Source organism: Aedes aegypti, chromosome 3, assembly GCF_002204515.2.
Source record: "Aedes aegypti strain LVP_AGWG chromosome 3, AaegL5.0 Primary Assembly, whole genome shotgun sequence".
Classification (NCBI taxonomy): domain Eukaryota; kingdom Metazoa; phylum Arthropoda; class Insecta; order Diptera; family Culicidae; genus Aedes; species Aedes aegypti.
Window position 1 is genome coordinate 142,709,079 of NC_035109.1, and position 17,922 is coordinate 142,727,000.

The 17,922-nt window shown below is 36.1% G+C and overlaps 1 protein-coding gene across 3 annotated transcripts in view; it reads left to right on the forward strand.

Annotated features, from left to right (window-relative positions):
* LOC5574870 (dynein light chain 1, cytoplasmic) overlaps positions 1-17,922 on the forward strand; it is a 91,012-nt gene that overhangs the window by 7,706 nt on the left and 65,384 nt on the right. For 2 of the 3 annotated variants that reach the window (XM_021853372.1, XM_021853373.1), the window contains exon 2: positions 8,354-8,479. In XM_021853372.1, the coding sequence (XP_021709064.1) occupies positions 8,424-8,479 (56 nt within the window). In that variant the 5' untranslated portion in view covers positions 8,354-8,423. Of the gene's footprint in view, positions 1-8,353; positions 8,480-9,464; positions 9,792-17,922 lie in introns of those variants that run through there. The other variant, XM_021853374.1, reaches the window with a different exon arrangement.

A 17,922-nucleotide genomic window follows, 5' to 3' on the forward strand; every position in this document is an offset into this window, starting at 1 on the left:
GGTAATACGGACGATTCACAGATTATTCGGTAATCTTTTTGACAGATCGTCGACAATTCACCGTAGTTCAGTAATTATGATCATGATGAGGTGTCAAAAATTGTTAAATTACCGAATGATCGGTATTCGTGTGAATAGGGTCCTAAAGCGCTGTCCCTATTTTAGTGCCAAACGCTTAAGTTTAGGCCAATAACACATGTTTACTCAATTTTCAAATGTTTTCCGTTGGTTTGAGCCCAAAAAACATTTTTTTTTAATTTTGTCACACCCCTTGGCTTAAACTCAAATTTTGGGTGTATTTTGTTTTCCGTGTCCCTTCCGAAATGTCAGATAGGAACAACCCCAGTGGTCGAACTAAAACCCCTGTGGTGTTTTTGTCGACTAAGCGAACGTCAAACATGATCTTAAGTGTCAAGGTTCATTTACGGACCCAATTTTTAAATTAAAGTTTAAACATGATATAGCCGTTATTTGAGCGGAGAAAATTGCTAAAGTAGTTGCAGTAAGGTGCTCTTTCGTGTTATTAAATAAAATCAAGATTTCATTAAACATTTTAGGACCCAATTGGGTCCTAAAATTTTTAATGAAATCTTGTTTTTATTTTATAACACGAAAGAGCATGTTACTGTAACGACTTTAGCAATTTTTCCCGCTCAAATAATGGCTATATCATGTTTAAATTTTAATTTAAAAATTTGGTCCATTAATGAACCTTGACACTTTTGATCATGTTTGACGTTCGCTTAGTCGACAAAAACACCACAGGGGTTTTAGTTCGACCACTGGGGTTGTTCCTATCTGACATTTCGTAAGGAACACGGAAAACAAAATACACCTAATATTTGAGTTTAAGCCAAAGGATGTGACAAAATCTAAAAAAATATTTTTTGAGCTTAAACCAACGGAAAACATTAGAAAATTGAGTAAACATGTGCTTTTGGCCTAAGCTCAAGCGTTTGGCACTAAAATTGGGACAGGGCTTTAGGACCCTATTACCGATTTGTTTCGGTAATTTTCTTTACCGAACGCGTATACTCTGTTTAAGTGTGTAAGTATGCCGTTCAGCTCAAGAAAAGTAAAAATTTCTGCGCAAGAAATGGTCAAGAAATTTGTGAGCTCCATTTGAATCTAGATTTCTTTTGAACTGCGTACTGCGATCAAAGAAAAATGTTTTATTGATAATTTCTTGCAAGAAATTTCCCACGCATCGAGATGTAACACATGCAATAAATGATAAACTAACTAGTATTTCCAAAACTCTCCGTGTAGGCGATTACTTTTCTGTTAATGTGCATACTTCCCGCACCCGTTAGATATATATAAATTTAAATAGTTGAAATTTGTTTATGCTCTATAACATAGGTTCCCAAACTTTTCGAGTGCGCGACCCACCTAGCTGTCTGGCATATTCTTCGCGACCCACCAGGTGAAAAAAGTTGATAAATTAATTTTTCCACTAAAATTTTTGAAGTCTATCGTTACTTTTTTGAAAATGACATGCACCGCGAACGTTTAAATTACAAAGTCTACGATGTTGCTTACATTTCAATGTGACTAATTCTCGTTCAATTGACAACAACAACAACAATCACATCGAAATATTCTATTCCACCATATTACATATTTGATGGGAATATAAACTTTTCATAAAATTTTACGAACCAAGGAAAACAGTTTTTCTCAGCTAAAAAGTTATTTATTTTTTGATATTTAAGATAATTATTTTTTTCTGAGCTGGAAATTTCAACAGTAAGAGTACTGTTTATCAATTAAACTCACTGAACTCCCAATATTTGTGATAGAATTATTTGAACAAAGATTTCAAATTTCATTTTTGCTAAATTTATTGTACACAGCAAAAAGTTGTGACTATTAAGTAGCACGCAATTTGGAAATCAACGGAAAATTGTGGCAGGCATTTGAAAATTACAAGCGTTAGCCAACAGCTGAAGCAAATCAGACCATCTGTCAACCAATCATGACCCTTGCAATAAAAAATTCAGTTCAGTGCGCTAGAAATTTATTGTTGACTGCTCTTTCAAATTCACGATGAAACCGCCAACCATCGAGCGATTCTGTGACACATTCATTTAAGAAAGAAGCTGTTCCACTTTCATTTTTCATTTACTGAGATGGTGAAACAGCCGAGAGAGCTGGAGCGTGTAGCTATCACTAAAGGGTCGCGAGTTCGATTCTTGGATACATTTCTGTATTTTCTCTTTTAATTTTGAAGCTATCATCAACTTATTTTCAAACCAGCAGCAATGTAGTTTTAAGATCGCACATAATGATGAATATATTTTGATACATTCAATCCGTCATAGTTTTAGACGTTTCGTTCGCACTATGTTTGTTTCCGAAATTTGCCACAAAAATGTAGTATGTAAATCTATAAATTTATCCAAACTCCTTGTACAGTTACGTTAATGTGAAAAAAATCACCATATTTATACAAAACTTTTCTTATACGAGAAAAAAGTTTTGTTTGAAACGAAATGTTTTTAAAGCTTCAATTTTCTAACATCTTTCAAAAAAAAAAAATAAATGCCATATCAAGTGTTTTGATCATCAGTACTTATGACTGTTAGGCTCTAGAAGAAATGCTGAAATGAATAAATGGGAACAATTTCAAACCATTTGCTTCGAATCGAGGAGACATATGAAAATGTAGGAAAAAATCTAAGTCGATCAACACAAAATGAGATATTTTTTCGCGACCCACCAGAGAGCAGCTCACGACCCCCCTGGGGGTCGCGACCCACAGTTTGGGAAACTATGCTCTATAAGTTTGTCTTTTTTTTTTGAAAAATCTTCCGGATTTGTTAGGTATAGTTCAAATATAACGTAACGCAACAGAGGGAGGGAGGGGGTCTTATAGTGTTACGGTCAGAGCTGGCATCAACTCGCACAATGCGCGCAAAGAGCAGAATTTAACCACTGCACAAAGAGGAGACAGACGCGCGCAAAGTGTAACAACACGAACACAATGAGGGCACGCAGTAGGAAAGAGTGTGTAAGCGATTACGCAAAGAGTGATGCTGACGGAGTGTGTTGGCAAAACATGCTCAAAGTGTACACAATGTGACTCTTTTTAACTTATAACATGGGTATTTTTAAAACAAGACCAACGAAATTTGAAATCCAAAATGGCGACTTACGGTTTGTGAAAAGCGCTTCAAACCCATGCAATATGAGTTTTTTTTTGGAACGGGCCGTCGGGTAGATGACGGAATCGATGCCTGGTGTCGTTTTGGAATCCAAGATGGTGACTTCCGGTTTGCGAAATTCCCTTCAAACAATAGAGATAGAAAACTATAGAGGACGAATGTCGCTGCTGTTCCCTTTGTTCTCGCTCAGAAACATGTCGGGTACATAAGGCGGCGTCCATTTATTACGTAACGCTAAAATTGCAAATTTTTGACCCCCCCCCCCTCCGTAACGCTTTTTGTATGAATATTTTTAAATTTTTGTATGAGCCGTAACGCTTGAGCCTACTCCCCCCCTCCCCTTTGAGCGTTACGTAATTTGTGGATGCCGCCTAAGCGTCAAACCAAAGACAAATTAAAGACCTCCATGTCCCTTGCAGTTGCCCAAAATTTTATGGCTCATAAGGTAATCTAGAATGCCGTGAAAAGTGTACTGCGATCTGTCAAACTTGGGTACCTTTTGTACTACCGAGGGACGAAATGCAGTACTAGAAGTGGTACCCAATTTGAGCCCGAGTGTGACGGACCTGGTCAAACTGCATACTTTTTCGCGTTGACATTTATAGCCCTGCCTATCTCCGCCAGCAAAAGATGTTCCTGCAGCGACGCCAGCGACATTCTTCCTCTATAGTTTATTACCTCTATTTTTCAAACCCACGCAATATGGGTATTTCTGGAACGGGGCCGACGAGTAGATGACGGAAATCGATGTCCGGTATCGTTTTGGAATCCTAGATGGCGACTTCCGGTTTGTGAAAATCACTTCAAACCGCCATCATGGATTCCAAAATGGTGTCAGACATCGATTTCCGTCATCTACTCGTCGGTCCCGTTCCAAAAATACCCATATTGCATGGGTTTGAAGGGATTTTTGCAAAACGGAAGTCGCCATTTTGGATTCCAAAATGACATCGATTTCCGTTACCTACTCGTCGGTCCCGTTCCAACAATTCTCCCATATATTCCAATAGAAGCTCCAATAGAAGCATTCAGTAGGTACTCAACACGCTAACATCCCAAGTAACCACAAGCATTATAACATTGCACGTATTCTATTGCATATCAACAACATTGATGCAACATTGCTTTTATTCAACAAATTGCAAGAGCTGTCAAGCAATAAAGCATTAACCCTACATTACAAATGTATCAATGCACTAACATCTAGAGATGGGCGACTCACTCACGAATCATTCAAAAGAGTCGACTCTCGAAAGTGAATGAACGAATCACGATTCTTTTCAAAAGAGTCATGATTCATTTGCACCGAATATATTAGAAGAGGGCTTAAAAATTCACTAGGAATCATATTTTAGAGTTGGAATTATCATAGTCAAACAATTCGGACATGTATTAATAGTTTAAGTTGCTGTACGAAAAATATTCTCCTACAAAAAATGTTATACTTTTTATCTCTTGTGTAAAATACAACATTCATTTTTGGTTTTATAAAATGAGTCAACGAATCGATCAAAAGAGTCGATTCACTTTTGTGAGAAAGTCACCTACGATTCGCTCTCAAAATTTGATCATTTTGCCCATCTCTACTAACATCACTTTATAAATTGTACTGGTGCATTAATATTACTTTATAAGTTGCTTCATTGCTTCATCGTCCTTCTTGCATTAATTTAACTGTAAAAGTGCCCTTTTCCACTTTTAAACTACTTTAATGGTAGGCTTACGGCAATGCAGCTGCATTATATATGCAATGATATAATGCTCCATGGTTACTTGGGATGGATGTACCCATTGATGGTAGGGAACGTGCCTTTGGAGCCGGCATTCGGATACCTGATTCGCTTTGAACTTCAAATAATGGGTATTTTTCACTCTTGGTCTTAAGTATGAAAAAAGGTAATAAAACCCCATTATTTCATGAGCGATGCAGTAGATTGAGGTTAAGGATGACGCGAAATGCCTCAATAAATACAGGAAGTAGAAATAAAAGACTTCATACGACTGGGAACATTGATTTGTTATATTTTACGCCATTTATTCGAATATCTACCCAAGTAACCACAAGCATTATAACATTGCACGTATTCTACTGCATATCAACACTCTGCGTCAACACCATTGAAGCAACATTGCTTTTATTCGACAAATTTCAAGAGCTGTCAAGCAATGAAGCATTAACCCTACATTACAAATGTATCAATGCACTAACATCACTTTATAAATTGTACTGCTGTGTTAATATTACTTTATAAGTTGCTTCATTGCTTTATCGTCCTTTTTGCATTAATTTAACTGTAAAAGTGCCTTTTTCCACTTTTAAACTACTTCAATGGTAGGCTTACGGCAATGCAGCTGCGTTATGTATGCAATGATATAATGCTCCATGGTTACTTGGGTAATTCTCTCCTCGTATACTTCCCTGACTTTCCAGGAATCGAATATATAACAAATTGGAAATGAAATGTCTGCCTTCCTGCACAACCCGAGCATCACGAGAATCGCTGTAGCGGGCAATGAAATTTGATCAGGTTCGTGTCGTTATTCATCCCAGATCCTGGCTATCAATCGGTGCAGACAAGTGGCCAACCTGTCCGGGCCCAATCTGCAATGAGACAAGTGATTTTTTTTATGAACTTACCAGAAAGTGTATATTTCTATTACTTACGTTTCGAAGAGATGGTATGCGATAATTTTCGTCCATAATATTGGGGAAAACCTAAACAGCTTCCACAACACACCGGGCGGCAACAAACTCCAATAAAAAATGGCGATTTTGCATTGCAAATAATCATGTATACTATTTACCCATTATTACTATCAGTTAGGATACTTCATTATGAGGTTAAAGTACCCTTTTTAATGTCATTGAAAAATACCCTTTTTCTGACAACTCCATACAGACTATAAAAAAAGGTAGAAGAAACCCATTTAATGGGTACTTTTATGTTAGCGTGAATGAGCCACACAAAAGTGTGTGTTCACCATTTTCCATCAACACTTTGTGTCGAAGGATGCATTGCAGCGAGAGCAGAAACACAAAGAGGCCTCAAAGAGGTAAGAACCAGTGAGAAAGTCTAGCTGTCGCACTGCACTCAAATTCAAGATCAACACAAAGTGCGCTCTCTTTGTGTTTTTCTGTTTGCACTGAGGAGATGTCAGCCCTGGTTACGGTCATTTACAAACATTTTAAATTTTCCATTCAAAAGCTGTTATTGGCCGGTACGCTGATCATAAGTACTGTGCAAAAGGATAGGGCAAGAAACGGTCAAGGAATGATTCCTCCACCGAAATTACTTGAGTTGTACGCTGCTGAGAAGTACAGCTGATTTCATAACGTCGGTAACGCCTGCTGTACAAATCAAATGGAGCTGTCACTTTTCCGTACGGAAAAATATGCCGCTCAATTATTCCGCAAGTAAAAGTCGGATCGGCTGTCAGTAAAAGAGATAAATTTTACTTGAGCACTTTACGTTTCAAGCCTGGTATCCACATCCTAAGTAGAGCGGTCAAGTACAATTTGTTGCTAATTACCAAAGTAATTTTGACAGCTGATCCAGAATGAGCGAAGTGTCACTTGTACTTGCGGAATAATTGAGCGGCACATTTTTCCGTACGGAATAGTGACAGCTCCATTTGATTTTTACGGCAGGCGTTACCAATGTTACGAAATCAGCTCTACTTGTCAACTGGATACAGCTCAAGTAATTTGGACAGCTGAAGTATTTCTTGGCCATTACATGTCTTATCCTTTTGCACAGTACTTACGAAGTGGATACTACCCATCAGGTGCATACTATGCATATGGGGGAAAGAAGGGCGTTTAATTTTGCGTTACGTAATATTTGAATGAACCCTTTTTGGTTGCTTGATTTGATTTGTATGAACCGCATTGAATATTGTGTTACTTAATTTTAGATTGTTATAAAGGAAGTGAAACAAAAACGATTCCTTGCAACATATATGCACATCTGCAGCGATACAAAACATGATTCGTGCGGCATGTTAATTAAGGATTTGATTCGACGGTTTGAACGAGCGCTTCATTGCATGCTCCGTTACCTCCATGTCAAAAGCTCGATTTCAAACCAATGTTTTTAATGTTAATCACGATGATACTGATTTTTTTATATTCTGTCTTGGTTGATGTATTAAATAATAAATCTATATTATTTTGGCTAGGTTCTATTGTATCAAACGAAGTATGAAGTATCATGCCAATAAACGATGGATGCGCATTAGAGTGGTTCAAAAAATCGTTTTTGCTCCACACCGCTCATTCGATTCTAGATCAAATTCTGAGTGTTCTCCCAAAATTTGAGCTCATTTGGATGAAAATTGAGACTGCACAAGCCCTTCAAAGTTTATATGGGAATTACTATGGGAAAAGCAAGCAATTCATTCAATCGGTCATAGTGTTTTCCCATGTGCTCTTGGGGATTAGAGCTACATTGATACTGTGAGATACATTCATCAGCTACAACTTTGCCGAAGACCGTTTTGAAATCGGACGCCTCAGTAATTAGTTATTGATTTATATCCAGTCACAAATTCTTCGGCAGTGCTCATTTAACTTCTGAACAGGCAACATTGCTGCACTTGGCGCGAAAGATAGCACGCACAAATCATGGCTACTATGTTTTACTGCATATATCCAGTGATGCCTGCAGAACAGCCCAATAATTATAGCCAAAGTTTTACAACTCATTCAAAAATCAATAACTAATTACCGGGGCGTCCGATTTAAAAACGGTCTTTGGCAAAGTTGTAGCTGATGAATGTATCTCACAGTATCAACGTAGCTCTAATCCCCAAGAGCACATGGGGAAACACTATGACCGATTGAATGAATTTCTTGCTTTTCCAATAGTAATTCCCATATAAACTTTAAAGGACTTGTGCAGTCTCAGTTTTCATCCAAATGAGCTCAAATTTTGAGAGGACACTCAGAATTTGATATAGAATCGAATGAGCGGTGTGGAGCAAAAACGATTTTTTGAACCACTCTAATGCGCATGCTCGGAAACACTATGAACACATTTTTATTCTGGACGCAACAATTTGCAAGAATGATACATTGCATCCATAGTGGTTCGATTATCTTTGTTCGGAAATGAAATAAATATGAGTGATGTATGAAAATAGATTTGAACATTGATCGTTTTGTTTTTTTTTCTTACAAATTACAGTGAATAAGCTTCCACACTGCCATTATTAATCCATCAACCGGGCAAGCGTCTGCCAAAAGAATATGACTTCATGAGCAACACTGTCAAAGCCACTTTTTCGGAGCACATCAAGATACGAATTCGTTGGTAAGTTTATACATAAATATTCTACGTCGTCAGATAAGGGTTCATTCATTTATTTCATAAAGCTAAGTATGCTGTTCCGCTCAAGAAAAGTAAAAATTTATGCGGAAGAAATGGTCTAGAAATTTTCTACAGTGAGCTCTATTTGAAATGACATGTCTTTTCAACTGCGTACTGCGATCAAAGAAAAATGCTTTTCTTGACCATTTCTTGCAAGAAATTGTCCACGCATCGAGATAGGCGATTACTTTTCTGTTGAGGTGCATACATCGCTTAACGCTGAAAATTATCATATTTTACATCCACCCACCCCTTCGTAACGCTTTTTGTATGAATATTCAACAAATTTTGTATGAGCCATAACATCAGGTCCGTCCCACTTGGGTCCAGATTGTGCAACACTTCTATTTTGGGTTTGGTAACATCACAGACAAACAGACGCCACACTCTCATCATTGTTCATCGACCACCTTTTAAACGGTCGATTCAAAAATATGGTACGTGGCCAATCCACCACCCGCAGCGCTCGCATCGTTTTTGTTCGCGTTTGACGTTTGCACACTGCCGTCATCTGTTGGCCCGTCGGCCAAATACAATAATTTTAGCATTGGGCGCACATGTCCTGGTGACTATGATTTTGATCGAGATTTTTTCTAAGTGTTACGTCTGTTTGTCTGTGGTAACATCATGAGGACATCCACCCACCCTTTTCAGCGTTATGAAATTTGTGAATAAGCTTTAAGTTCGTTCGTGATTATTTGAATTTATTTTGGTTCGCGTAATTCATATTTCTCCCACTGTGAAACCTGTTGCGCATAATGCCGCAACGTGTCACGCAACATGTTTCCGACGCAAAAATCAATCTCAAACGTGTCGGACACCGAACTCCGACAATTCGACCAAATGCATCCGACACCGCGATTCTGTCGCTGTTTGCTTTTGCTGCACGCGACATTCGGCCGCTAGAAACCGCCTGATAGAAACTGCCTCGCATCACTCACCCGCCGCAAGCAAACACAACGCAAAGAGGAAGATCAAAAGTGGCCGAGTTTTTGAGCAAAGCAGTCCTAGCATTCCGCGCGTCGGTTAACGTGTTTTTTACGGTGAAAATCCAATCCCAGTGGAAGTAATTTTCGCGACCGCACAAAGTAAGCCGTGTTCGGAAGTGGTATCAAATCTAGAAAGTGAGAAAAGTGACAAATCCGGTGTAATTTTTCGGGTTGAATTTTACTTTGGAAGATCTCCCGTCAGCTCGCGAAAAATCGGTGCTGAAACGGAAGTGCAAACCGGGAACGTAACGCCAGTAGAACCAAAGGTAAGAACCGGAGAGCCGGAGGAGTGAGAATGACATGGATTACTGGAAAAGTTACTTTCAAAGTCAGTGAAAATGCTAGATTTCTAGAAGTGCAGGAAATTTCGATTCCAGCATGGAATCGAGCAGAAAGAGACTTTCCGATCGAATTTACCAGAAAGTGCCGTGGACCGATAAATCGATTATGTACTTTTGCGAAGTCTGATGTTGCCGGTTCCCTGAAAAGTAACGAAAATAAAACGGAAACGCTAGAGGAAAAAGGTTCCGGCCAGGTTCCAGGGTTAAGCCAGCCAGTATTTGATTCCCCACCAACACATTCAAGGTCATTCCCGGCATAATTGGCGCTCTCTCGTGTTTCATCGTTTGGGACGCGACTTCTCTCGCTTCCTCCTTCTGTTAGCTTGCAAAAGTGAAGTAAAGCGTGTTGGTTGGCACGCAGCCCCACACGGTCGCTTTTCGCCCTCCCCCCTTGATGTTGCCAGCTGGTTTGTGGGAAGATTACTAGGCATTTTGGATACATACTCTTCGCGATCTAGACCGTTTCTATGATCAAGTTTAGCAAAGATGACAATTCTACTTGTAATGGAATTTTCTTTATTCCCTCTTAATATTACTTACAAAGCAGACGCTAATCGATTATTTAAGAAAAATAATTTGAAGTTAACCGTAATACGGGGATGCTTTATAACAAGGCACAAAACATGCGTAACTCTCTATTACTCAATTCGAATAACTAAAAGGGTAATTTTTGTCTCCATACAATACAATATATGTGTTACCCTTAAATTACGGCGAATATGTATAATATTACACTAGATCAGCACTAAATAACGGTAAAATATTGATGTAGATATGTAAAACGGTACTTAATAAGCCGAAAAACATGTTATTATTGAATATTTTGAGAAAAAATCATTTTGGGGGCAAACATGTCAGTTATTCCCCTACTATTCTTCAGAAACCACTACTGGTGCCTCATTATGGTTTATTATTATGATTTTGTTGATGATGTCTACATTTTTATAAATTTCACTCCAGATATTTTCGTTTACCAAATAGGTGGCACACTTGCCCCAATAAGTATAGATTTCAACCAAACTGGATTTTGCATGTAAAACTTAATATCTTTTTCCTTCAAATGCAACAATAACTTACAAATTTGAATAGTTTTACGATGTACAGTACGTTAGAAAAATTTGTTAATAACTTACCTTTTACCATGCTATTCAGAAACAACGAAATCTTATAAAAATTCACTCAAATTTGGTTGACTTTGCAAAAGCTGATGTGAAAAATAGAGCAATTTTCATCATATTTCGATCATTTTATTGTAAACTATAATGGAACATATTGTTAAGCTCAAAGAGAAATTATATAAGGTACAGTGGGGGAAGTGTATCAGTGGGGTAAGTGGATCATTTGTCCATATTAAGCTTAAATACTTGAATATGTTGAATGTTTTTGCACCATTGCTTCGTTTTAGGTTATATTCTTACGTCCACACTAATACTATTGCAAAACTGGTAGTACACGTACACTAACACAAGCTGATTTAATTCTTTAATGATTTATTTTGAAATTGTTTTCTATCAATCAAAAATCCATTGTATCTCTGTCTAAAATCGAATACTATTAGTTTTTTCAACACATGGTGAGCATTTCAGTTCTAATTGAATGAATCACAATGAAAAATATGGGATTTTTATAAATAAATACAAATATATTGGACATGGTACACTTACCCCTAGTTTTGAATGGGGTGGGGTAAGTGGATCAAGTATTATTATCATTTGTTGACACACTGTTTACGAGAATTTGAATAAGTTTCAATATCCGTTTTCCTTTAACTTTTCTCATTCCTAGCTTAAATTTGTCAAATTAACTATAAAAACATTGAATTAATCCACCTAACAGTTTATTTTTATTCTTTCTGGTATGAAACATATAAAAGAATGCATATTGCAATATTTAAACCAAAACTTTACGTGGTTTATCTAAGCTGAGTTGCAAAAGACCAAAATATTTGTTTCTTTCAATTGAATGCCCAATGTCGCACCTTATTTGACCATATAAATTGTTCTAGACATATGATACAATTATATTCATCAATAGAATAAAAATATTTCAGTTTTTTTAATCAAAAATAAATGTAACTTATGTTTTTAAACAAAAAGTGTTTTTCGAAAACATCGTTTGGAATACCCCTGCAATACTTCTGTATAGCTTATGTGTATAAATGGATGAATTTCCTCCAAATTATACTAGCCACAATGTTTTTTTTGTTCGAATTAATGTGAACTAATGTAAAATATTTTAAATATTATTTTGATAAAATAAAGATATTTTTTTAATTTTTAAACTATCAAAATGTAATATTACTAGCACTATTAACAAGAACGAAAGTAATATCATTCATACTATACATAATTATACCATACTAGTTTGATAATAGATTTTTTTGTTTGGTGATCCACTTACCCCACAATGGTGGTGCAAGTGGATCATTTGGTGCAAATTTCCAAGTCGCTCATACTCAATAAATAACAATCAGAAAAATCGAATCAAGAAACGATTTGAAGCACATTAGTCCCTCATTTGTTATCCACAGAAAAAAGTTTGAATTACATTATTCACGTTAGCTGTACATAACAATGAAGTTGACTGTTGATTTTTCTGTATCCACTTACCCCACGGTACCTTATCGTAGTTTTCATGAAAAGCAGAGGTGGCACACTTGCCCCAAAGTCCGCTAGGCTGGTAGCGTGTCACTTTTTAGTGACTTGGTCACTTTTTTTAAGCCAGTCACTTTAAAGTCTCTGTTTTTATGCCGTTTCAACTAAAGTCACTTTTTTCGTCAAAAAGTCACTTTTTTCATCTATTTTGAGCTACATTTTCATGAGAAAATTATGAATCGGTTTTTTTTAATTTAAGCTAAGTATGCTGTTTCGCCCAAGAAAAGTAAAGAAATTCCTTGACTGAATGGGTCAAGAAATTTTATACAGAGAGCCCCCTTTGAAGTGACATTTCTTCTCAACTGCGTACTGCGATCAGAAAAATGAGATTTTCTTGACCATAGTACGTGAAAAATAGAGTAATTTTCATCATATTTTGATCATTATATTGTGAACTATTATGGAACATATTGTTAAGCTCAAAGAGAAAATATATATCGTAGTTTTCATGAAAAGCAGAGGTGGCACACTTGCCCCAAAGTCCGCTAACCACGAATCAAAACAAAACACTACTTGAGCCGATTTTACACTGGTAGAAAAACGTCGAAAGTAACTGAATGAAGCGGCTTATCATTTTGATATTATTTATTTTTTGTGTGTTATTATAAAAACTACCTAGTTTTTGAACGCGAGCTGATTGTATGCAAAGTTTAAGTAACGTACACGGCGAAAACATGTTAAAAAGGTGATTCATATTAAAACAGTTTTAGAAGACAGGTTGTGATTCTTCCTATTCAATTTTCTCAGAACCGTATGAAAGTTACTTACGTCGATTTGAAAAAGTAATCGAGAAATGTCTCCAAAATAATAGGGAAATCTGGAGAAAACTTATGTGGCATTTTGTATGAAGGATCACATGACGTTTTACAATAGCCTACTTGATGACAACACGAAGATTGCCGGGACCACTTGTATCTGTTAAAATGTGAGGTTACGAGTCGCCACTGAGTGATACAATTGTTTTCAATGATTCATTCATTGAAACGTTCAGCTGAAATATATACATTTTAAGCACAGACAAACAGACGTAACAGCTAGAACAATTCTGGACAAACATTTCAAAAGGGCACATCGACATTGGTAAACATAGGCTTTGCAAGACGCTGTTGAGCCCAATTCAACTCGATCACGTTCACCAATACCACTATCAGGAAGAGCTAACACCAATCTTTCTGATAGTGGTGTTAGTTTGCGTGGGCGGGCTAAAAAGGGCTCAACAGCAACGTTTCTAAAAAAGGCTCAAGACCTAGGCCCTTTTCAAATGTTTGTCCAGAATTTTCAATTTAAAACATGGTCACGTGGACATTTACGCCCAATGCTAAAAAAACTTCATCTGGCCAACCGTGAACTAGATGGCGGTACTGAGCAAACGCAATTCTCGAACAAAAACGATGACGCAATACTCGAACGAAAACGATGGGAGCACCACGAGTGGCCTGTCGGCCAATATTTGGTATTAGAATTGGGTGCTATTCCACTGTGCGATGAAAATAAACAGAGTGCAGGGCTGTTACAACAGGCGCGAATTTCGCGATTCTCGCGGATTTCGCGATTTTCGCGGATTTGTAGCGGATTTGGCCAGCCAAGCGCGAAAATCGCGGGTGGATAAAATTCTGTCGCGATAATCGCGGATTTCCCAAATAATGCGGCAAAAATTGCAGTTATGTACATACAGTCGTGATTTCATAATTAGGAAATTTCTATTTAAAACGGAAATTTCAAGTCGTCTTCTCCTTGAGAACAGTAAAGTTCAGTTAGTATAGCCACTGATATCAAAAATACTGTTTAAGGAAATATTAAAAGCAGTAACATTTTATTTGTAAATCATTTTCATTTTATTTGGAGTCATTTCTCTCGAGGGTCGCTAGTCAATCAAGAGATAGTTCCTCCCTCAATTCCTAATGACACTAATCTAAAATTCTATTCTATTGACGGCGATCTATAGGTTCATGACTTTAAGATAAACTGGAAATAAAAAAGTATACCGTTCAAATCCTGTAAGTTTGAAGGACATTTCTCTCCCGTTAAAAATCATAGAAAATGACGCTCAGCAAGACCACTCAGCATATTTGGTTTGGCTTTAAAATATTTGAAATCAGAAATGTGTCAAATTTACTGATCATGAATATAATATGTCAAAATATTGAACCGTGTAAAAATTTGTACGGATAATATGCAGACACTCTGGCTGAGTGTTGGTGCTGCAGTCATAGTTGGTTACCCTATGAAATCTTAGGATCGATAGAAAAGTTTAAAATAATAGATAGCTCCGCAGTCAAATTAGGAGTTTTGTCAGTGAAGAATAAGTATTGTAAATCTAGAAGATACAAATTACTTGAAGTTAATGGATAGCAGCACTAAAAATTGTATGTTTAATTAATGCCACATTTGACGTAAATATAACTAAATAAAACCTCTTGCAGTGTAAGCTGATCACCACAAAACCATTTGACGATCTGCTTTGAAATTCAGTGCAACGGTTGAATCACCACCACAACACACCGGTTAAAAAGTTAGCACCTGGTGAAATCGCTCAAAATAGAAGTAGTTTTGCCTGGTAAATTTTTGTTCAGTAACAATGTTGTAATAAAAATGAATCATTTATAAATTTGTAATTTTGAATAAAACTGTTGAACACCGATGAGTGAAGAAAAATTAAAAAAAAGCATAATGCAGCTGATATCAAAACTACTATTAAATTTGAGCGATTTCACCTGGTGCCTAACTGTTCAATCAAACACTTCAAAAATCTTTGAAATTTACGTCATATGTTCCCGACATATTGAAGCAAGTAAAATGACGTGAATCTAAGTCACAAATAACGTAATTTTCCGTCACAATGGACTGAATATTATTCGAATCACAAACATTTTCGATCACATTGGACGTATTTTTACAAGAATGACGTATATTTAAGTTTTATTGTCATCAAATTTATCAACGTACGTAATATTAGTTTTTATAAGTGTGCAGTACTATGACGAATTTTGTGATAATGAATTTGAAGAGATATTTAGAGCTGTCTGTCAAAATTTCATGCGTTTTGCTCATAGCAAAACAAAGTTACAGCATGCCAAAGTTGAGAATTTTGTATGAAAATCGCCTTTCACTACTATTATTCTGAACACAACTGTATCTACATTATATTTTCAATACTTTTGTGTAAAACTGTAAGGTCCGCGTAATTAAACTGAGTAGTTTACAAACCAATATTTTTATTTTTTTTTTATTTGGAATTTCATTTGTTTTAATATTTATAAGGTCTTGTTAAAATTTCATCGAAATTGTTTTATAGGTGACTCAGATCTGCCCTGTACAGTTGGGCATTTTGTGTCAATTGTCGAGAGAGTTTTAAATGTATAGTCCAATGTACTGCCAATAACTAATGAATATTACTGAAAAAAATGTAACAATTTTCGTAAACACAGAAATTTGTTAGAAATATTAAATTATCACAACAATCTTGTATTTTTACTTCAAATTAATTGAGTATTAAGACTTGAAGTGATAATATGTTTCGACTGGACAATTTGTTAGCTTATTTTGAGAGTTTCGGCTTACAGTCTTTCAAAATTGCGTTGATTAATTACTTATTACGTCGGCGATGATAAGTAATTAATCAACGCAATTTTGAAAGACTGTAAGCCGAAACTCTCAAAATAAGCTAAGACTTGAAGTTTTATAAAAATAAAAACAGTTTTCATACAATGACTGGCATGTATTTTAAACTTATTGTTTAATTATCCTCATCTTATATAAAAAAAACAATATTTTTAGCAACATTATTTTTTAAAACAATGTGAAGGTGTTCGCCTATCCATGTAAGTATAGTTGCAAACTAGGCACTACCATTTATTGAATTGCACGATTTTTTATAAAAAATATATTGAAGTATTGATGACAAATAAACTTCGAGTGATATTGTTGAATACGATTTTTTCCAAGAAATACTCGAATTATTGAATTTTTCCGCTTTTGCCTTTTTTTCTACCTAGTGGCGCAACTGGAGTAAATTAAATATATTTCTAAGTTAACTCCACCCTTAGTATTGACAGAAATCTGTATACCTACCGTATTTTTGTCTTGTTCAATTGTAGATACTTTAAGATAAGGCGAAAATAATCACTTAGCACCATTAAAAACTAGTTTTTGATCAAGCACTATTACGCATTTTTAATAATGAGTTGTAAATATGCAAATGAAACAGATTTTTTTAGGCGCGGATTGGAGCTCCTAGGCGCGGATCAAATTTCTGAAGTCGCGATTTTCGCGGATACGATTTTAAGATTCTTGTAACAGCCCTGAGAGTGTTACGTCTGTTTGTCTGTGTTTTAAATATACGGATGAAATCATTTTTCTATCTTAAAAACAGCATTCTTGTTTGGTTGCTTGTTTAGAAGAAAAAGTTAATTTTACAGAAATTTGCCACAAATTAAGCCTGAGTTTCTTTTTTTTTAATTCTACCAGGTTTTTTTTATCGGGATGTTCTGTAATTCATTCAATTTAATTTGTTTAAATTGTATCTCTACTTCAAAATCATCAATGAAGATTGCTTTGTTCGCTTGGGTAGTGCTTTGCGAAGGTCCAAACTGTCCGCGCGCCGGAGTACTTTTTTTCAGTTAGCACTTCATTTGCACGCCATCGGAGTAATTTTAAATCTCTGTTCAGTCGAGGATGGATTACCAACTGGTGAGCTCGTTTCATGCTTGTAATAACACATTCGTATCATGATATGTATTTTTTATGAAATTGTTGAGCAAACGATGGATGGTTCGTCAATTTAAAAGTTGACATGAGCCCTTATTCGCAAGGCTGGTAGCGAGTCACTTTTTAGTGACTTGGTCACTTTTTTTTTAAGCCAGTCACTTTAAAGTCTCTTTTTTTATGCCGTTTCAACTAAAGTCACTTTTTTCGTCAAAAAGTCACTTTTTTCATCTATTTTGAGCTACATTTTCATGAGAAAAATATGAATCGGTTTTTTTTTAAATTTAAGCTAAGTATGCTGTTTCGCCCAAGAAAAGTAAAGAAATTCCTTGACTGAATGGGTCAAGAAATTTTATACAGAGAGCCCCCTTTGAAGTGACATTTCTTCTCAACTGCGTACTGCGATCAGAAAAATGAGATTTTCTTGACAATTTATTGTAAGGAATTTTCCACGCATCGAGATAGGCGATTCCTTTTCTTGTCAGTAGCAAACCAGCCTTTAGGCTATGTTTTAAGTAAGGTCATCATCAGATAAATTTCATGTCAGTATCACAATTTTGGTCATGGTTCTCCTGTGAAAAAAGCTTGGAATAACGTTAATCTTTCATAGAGTTCTACGTAATTTGTAATAGTATATAAGTTATTATTAGTGTTTAGTTATTTTTAGTAGCTCGTGTATTTCCTTTTAATAGTATTTT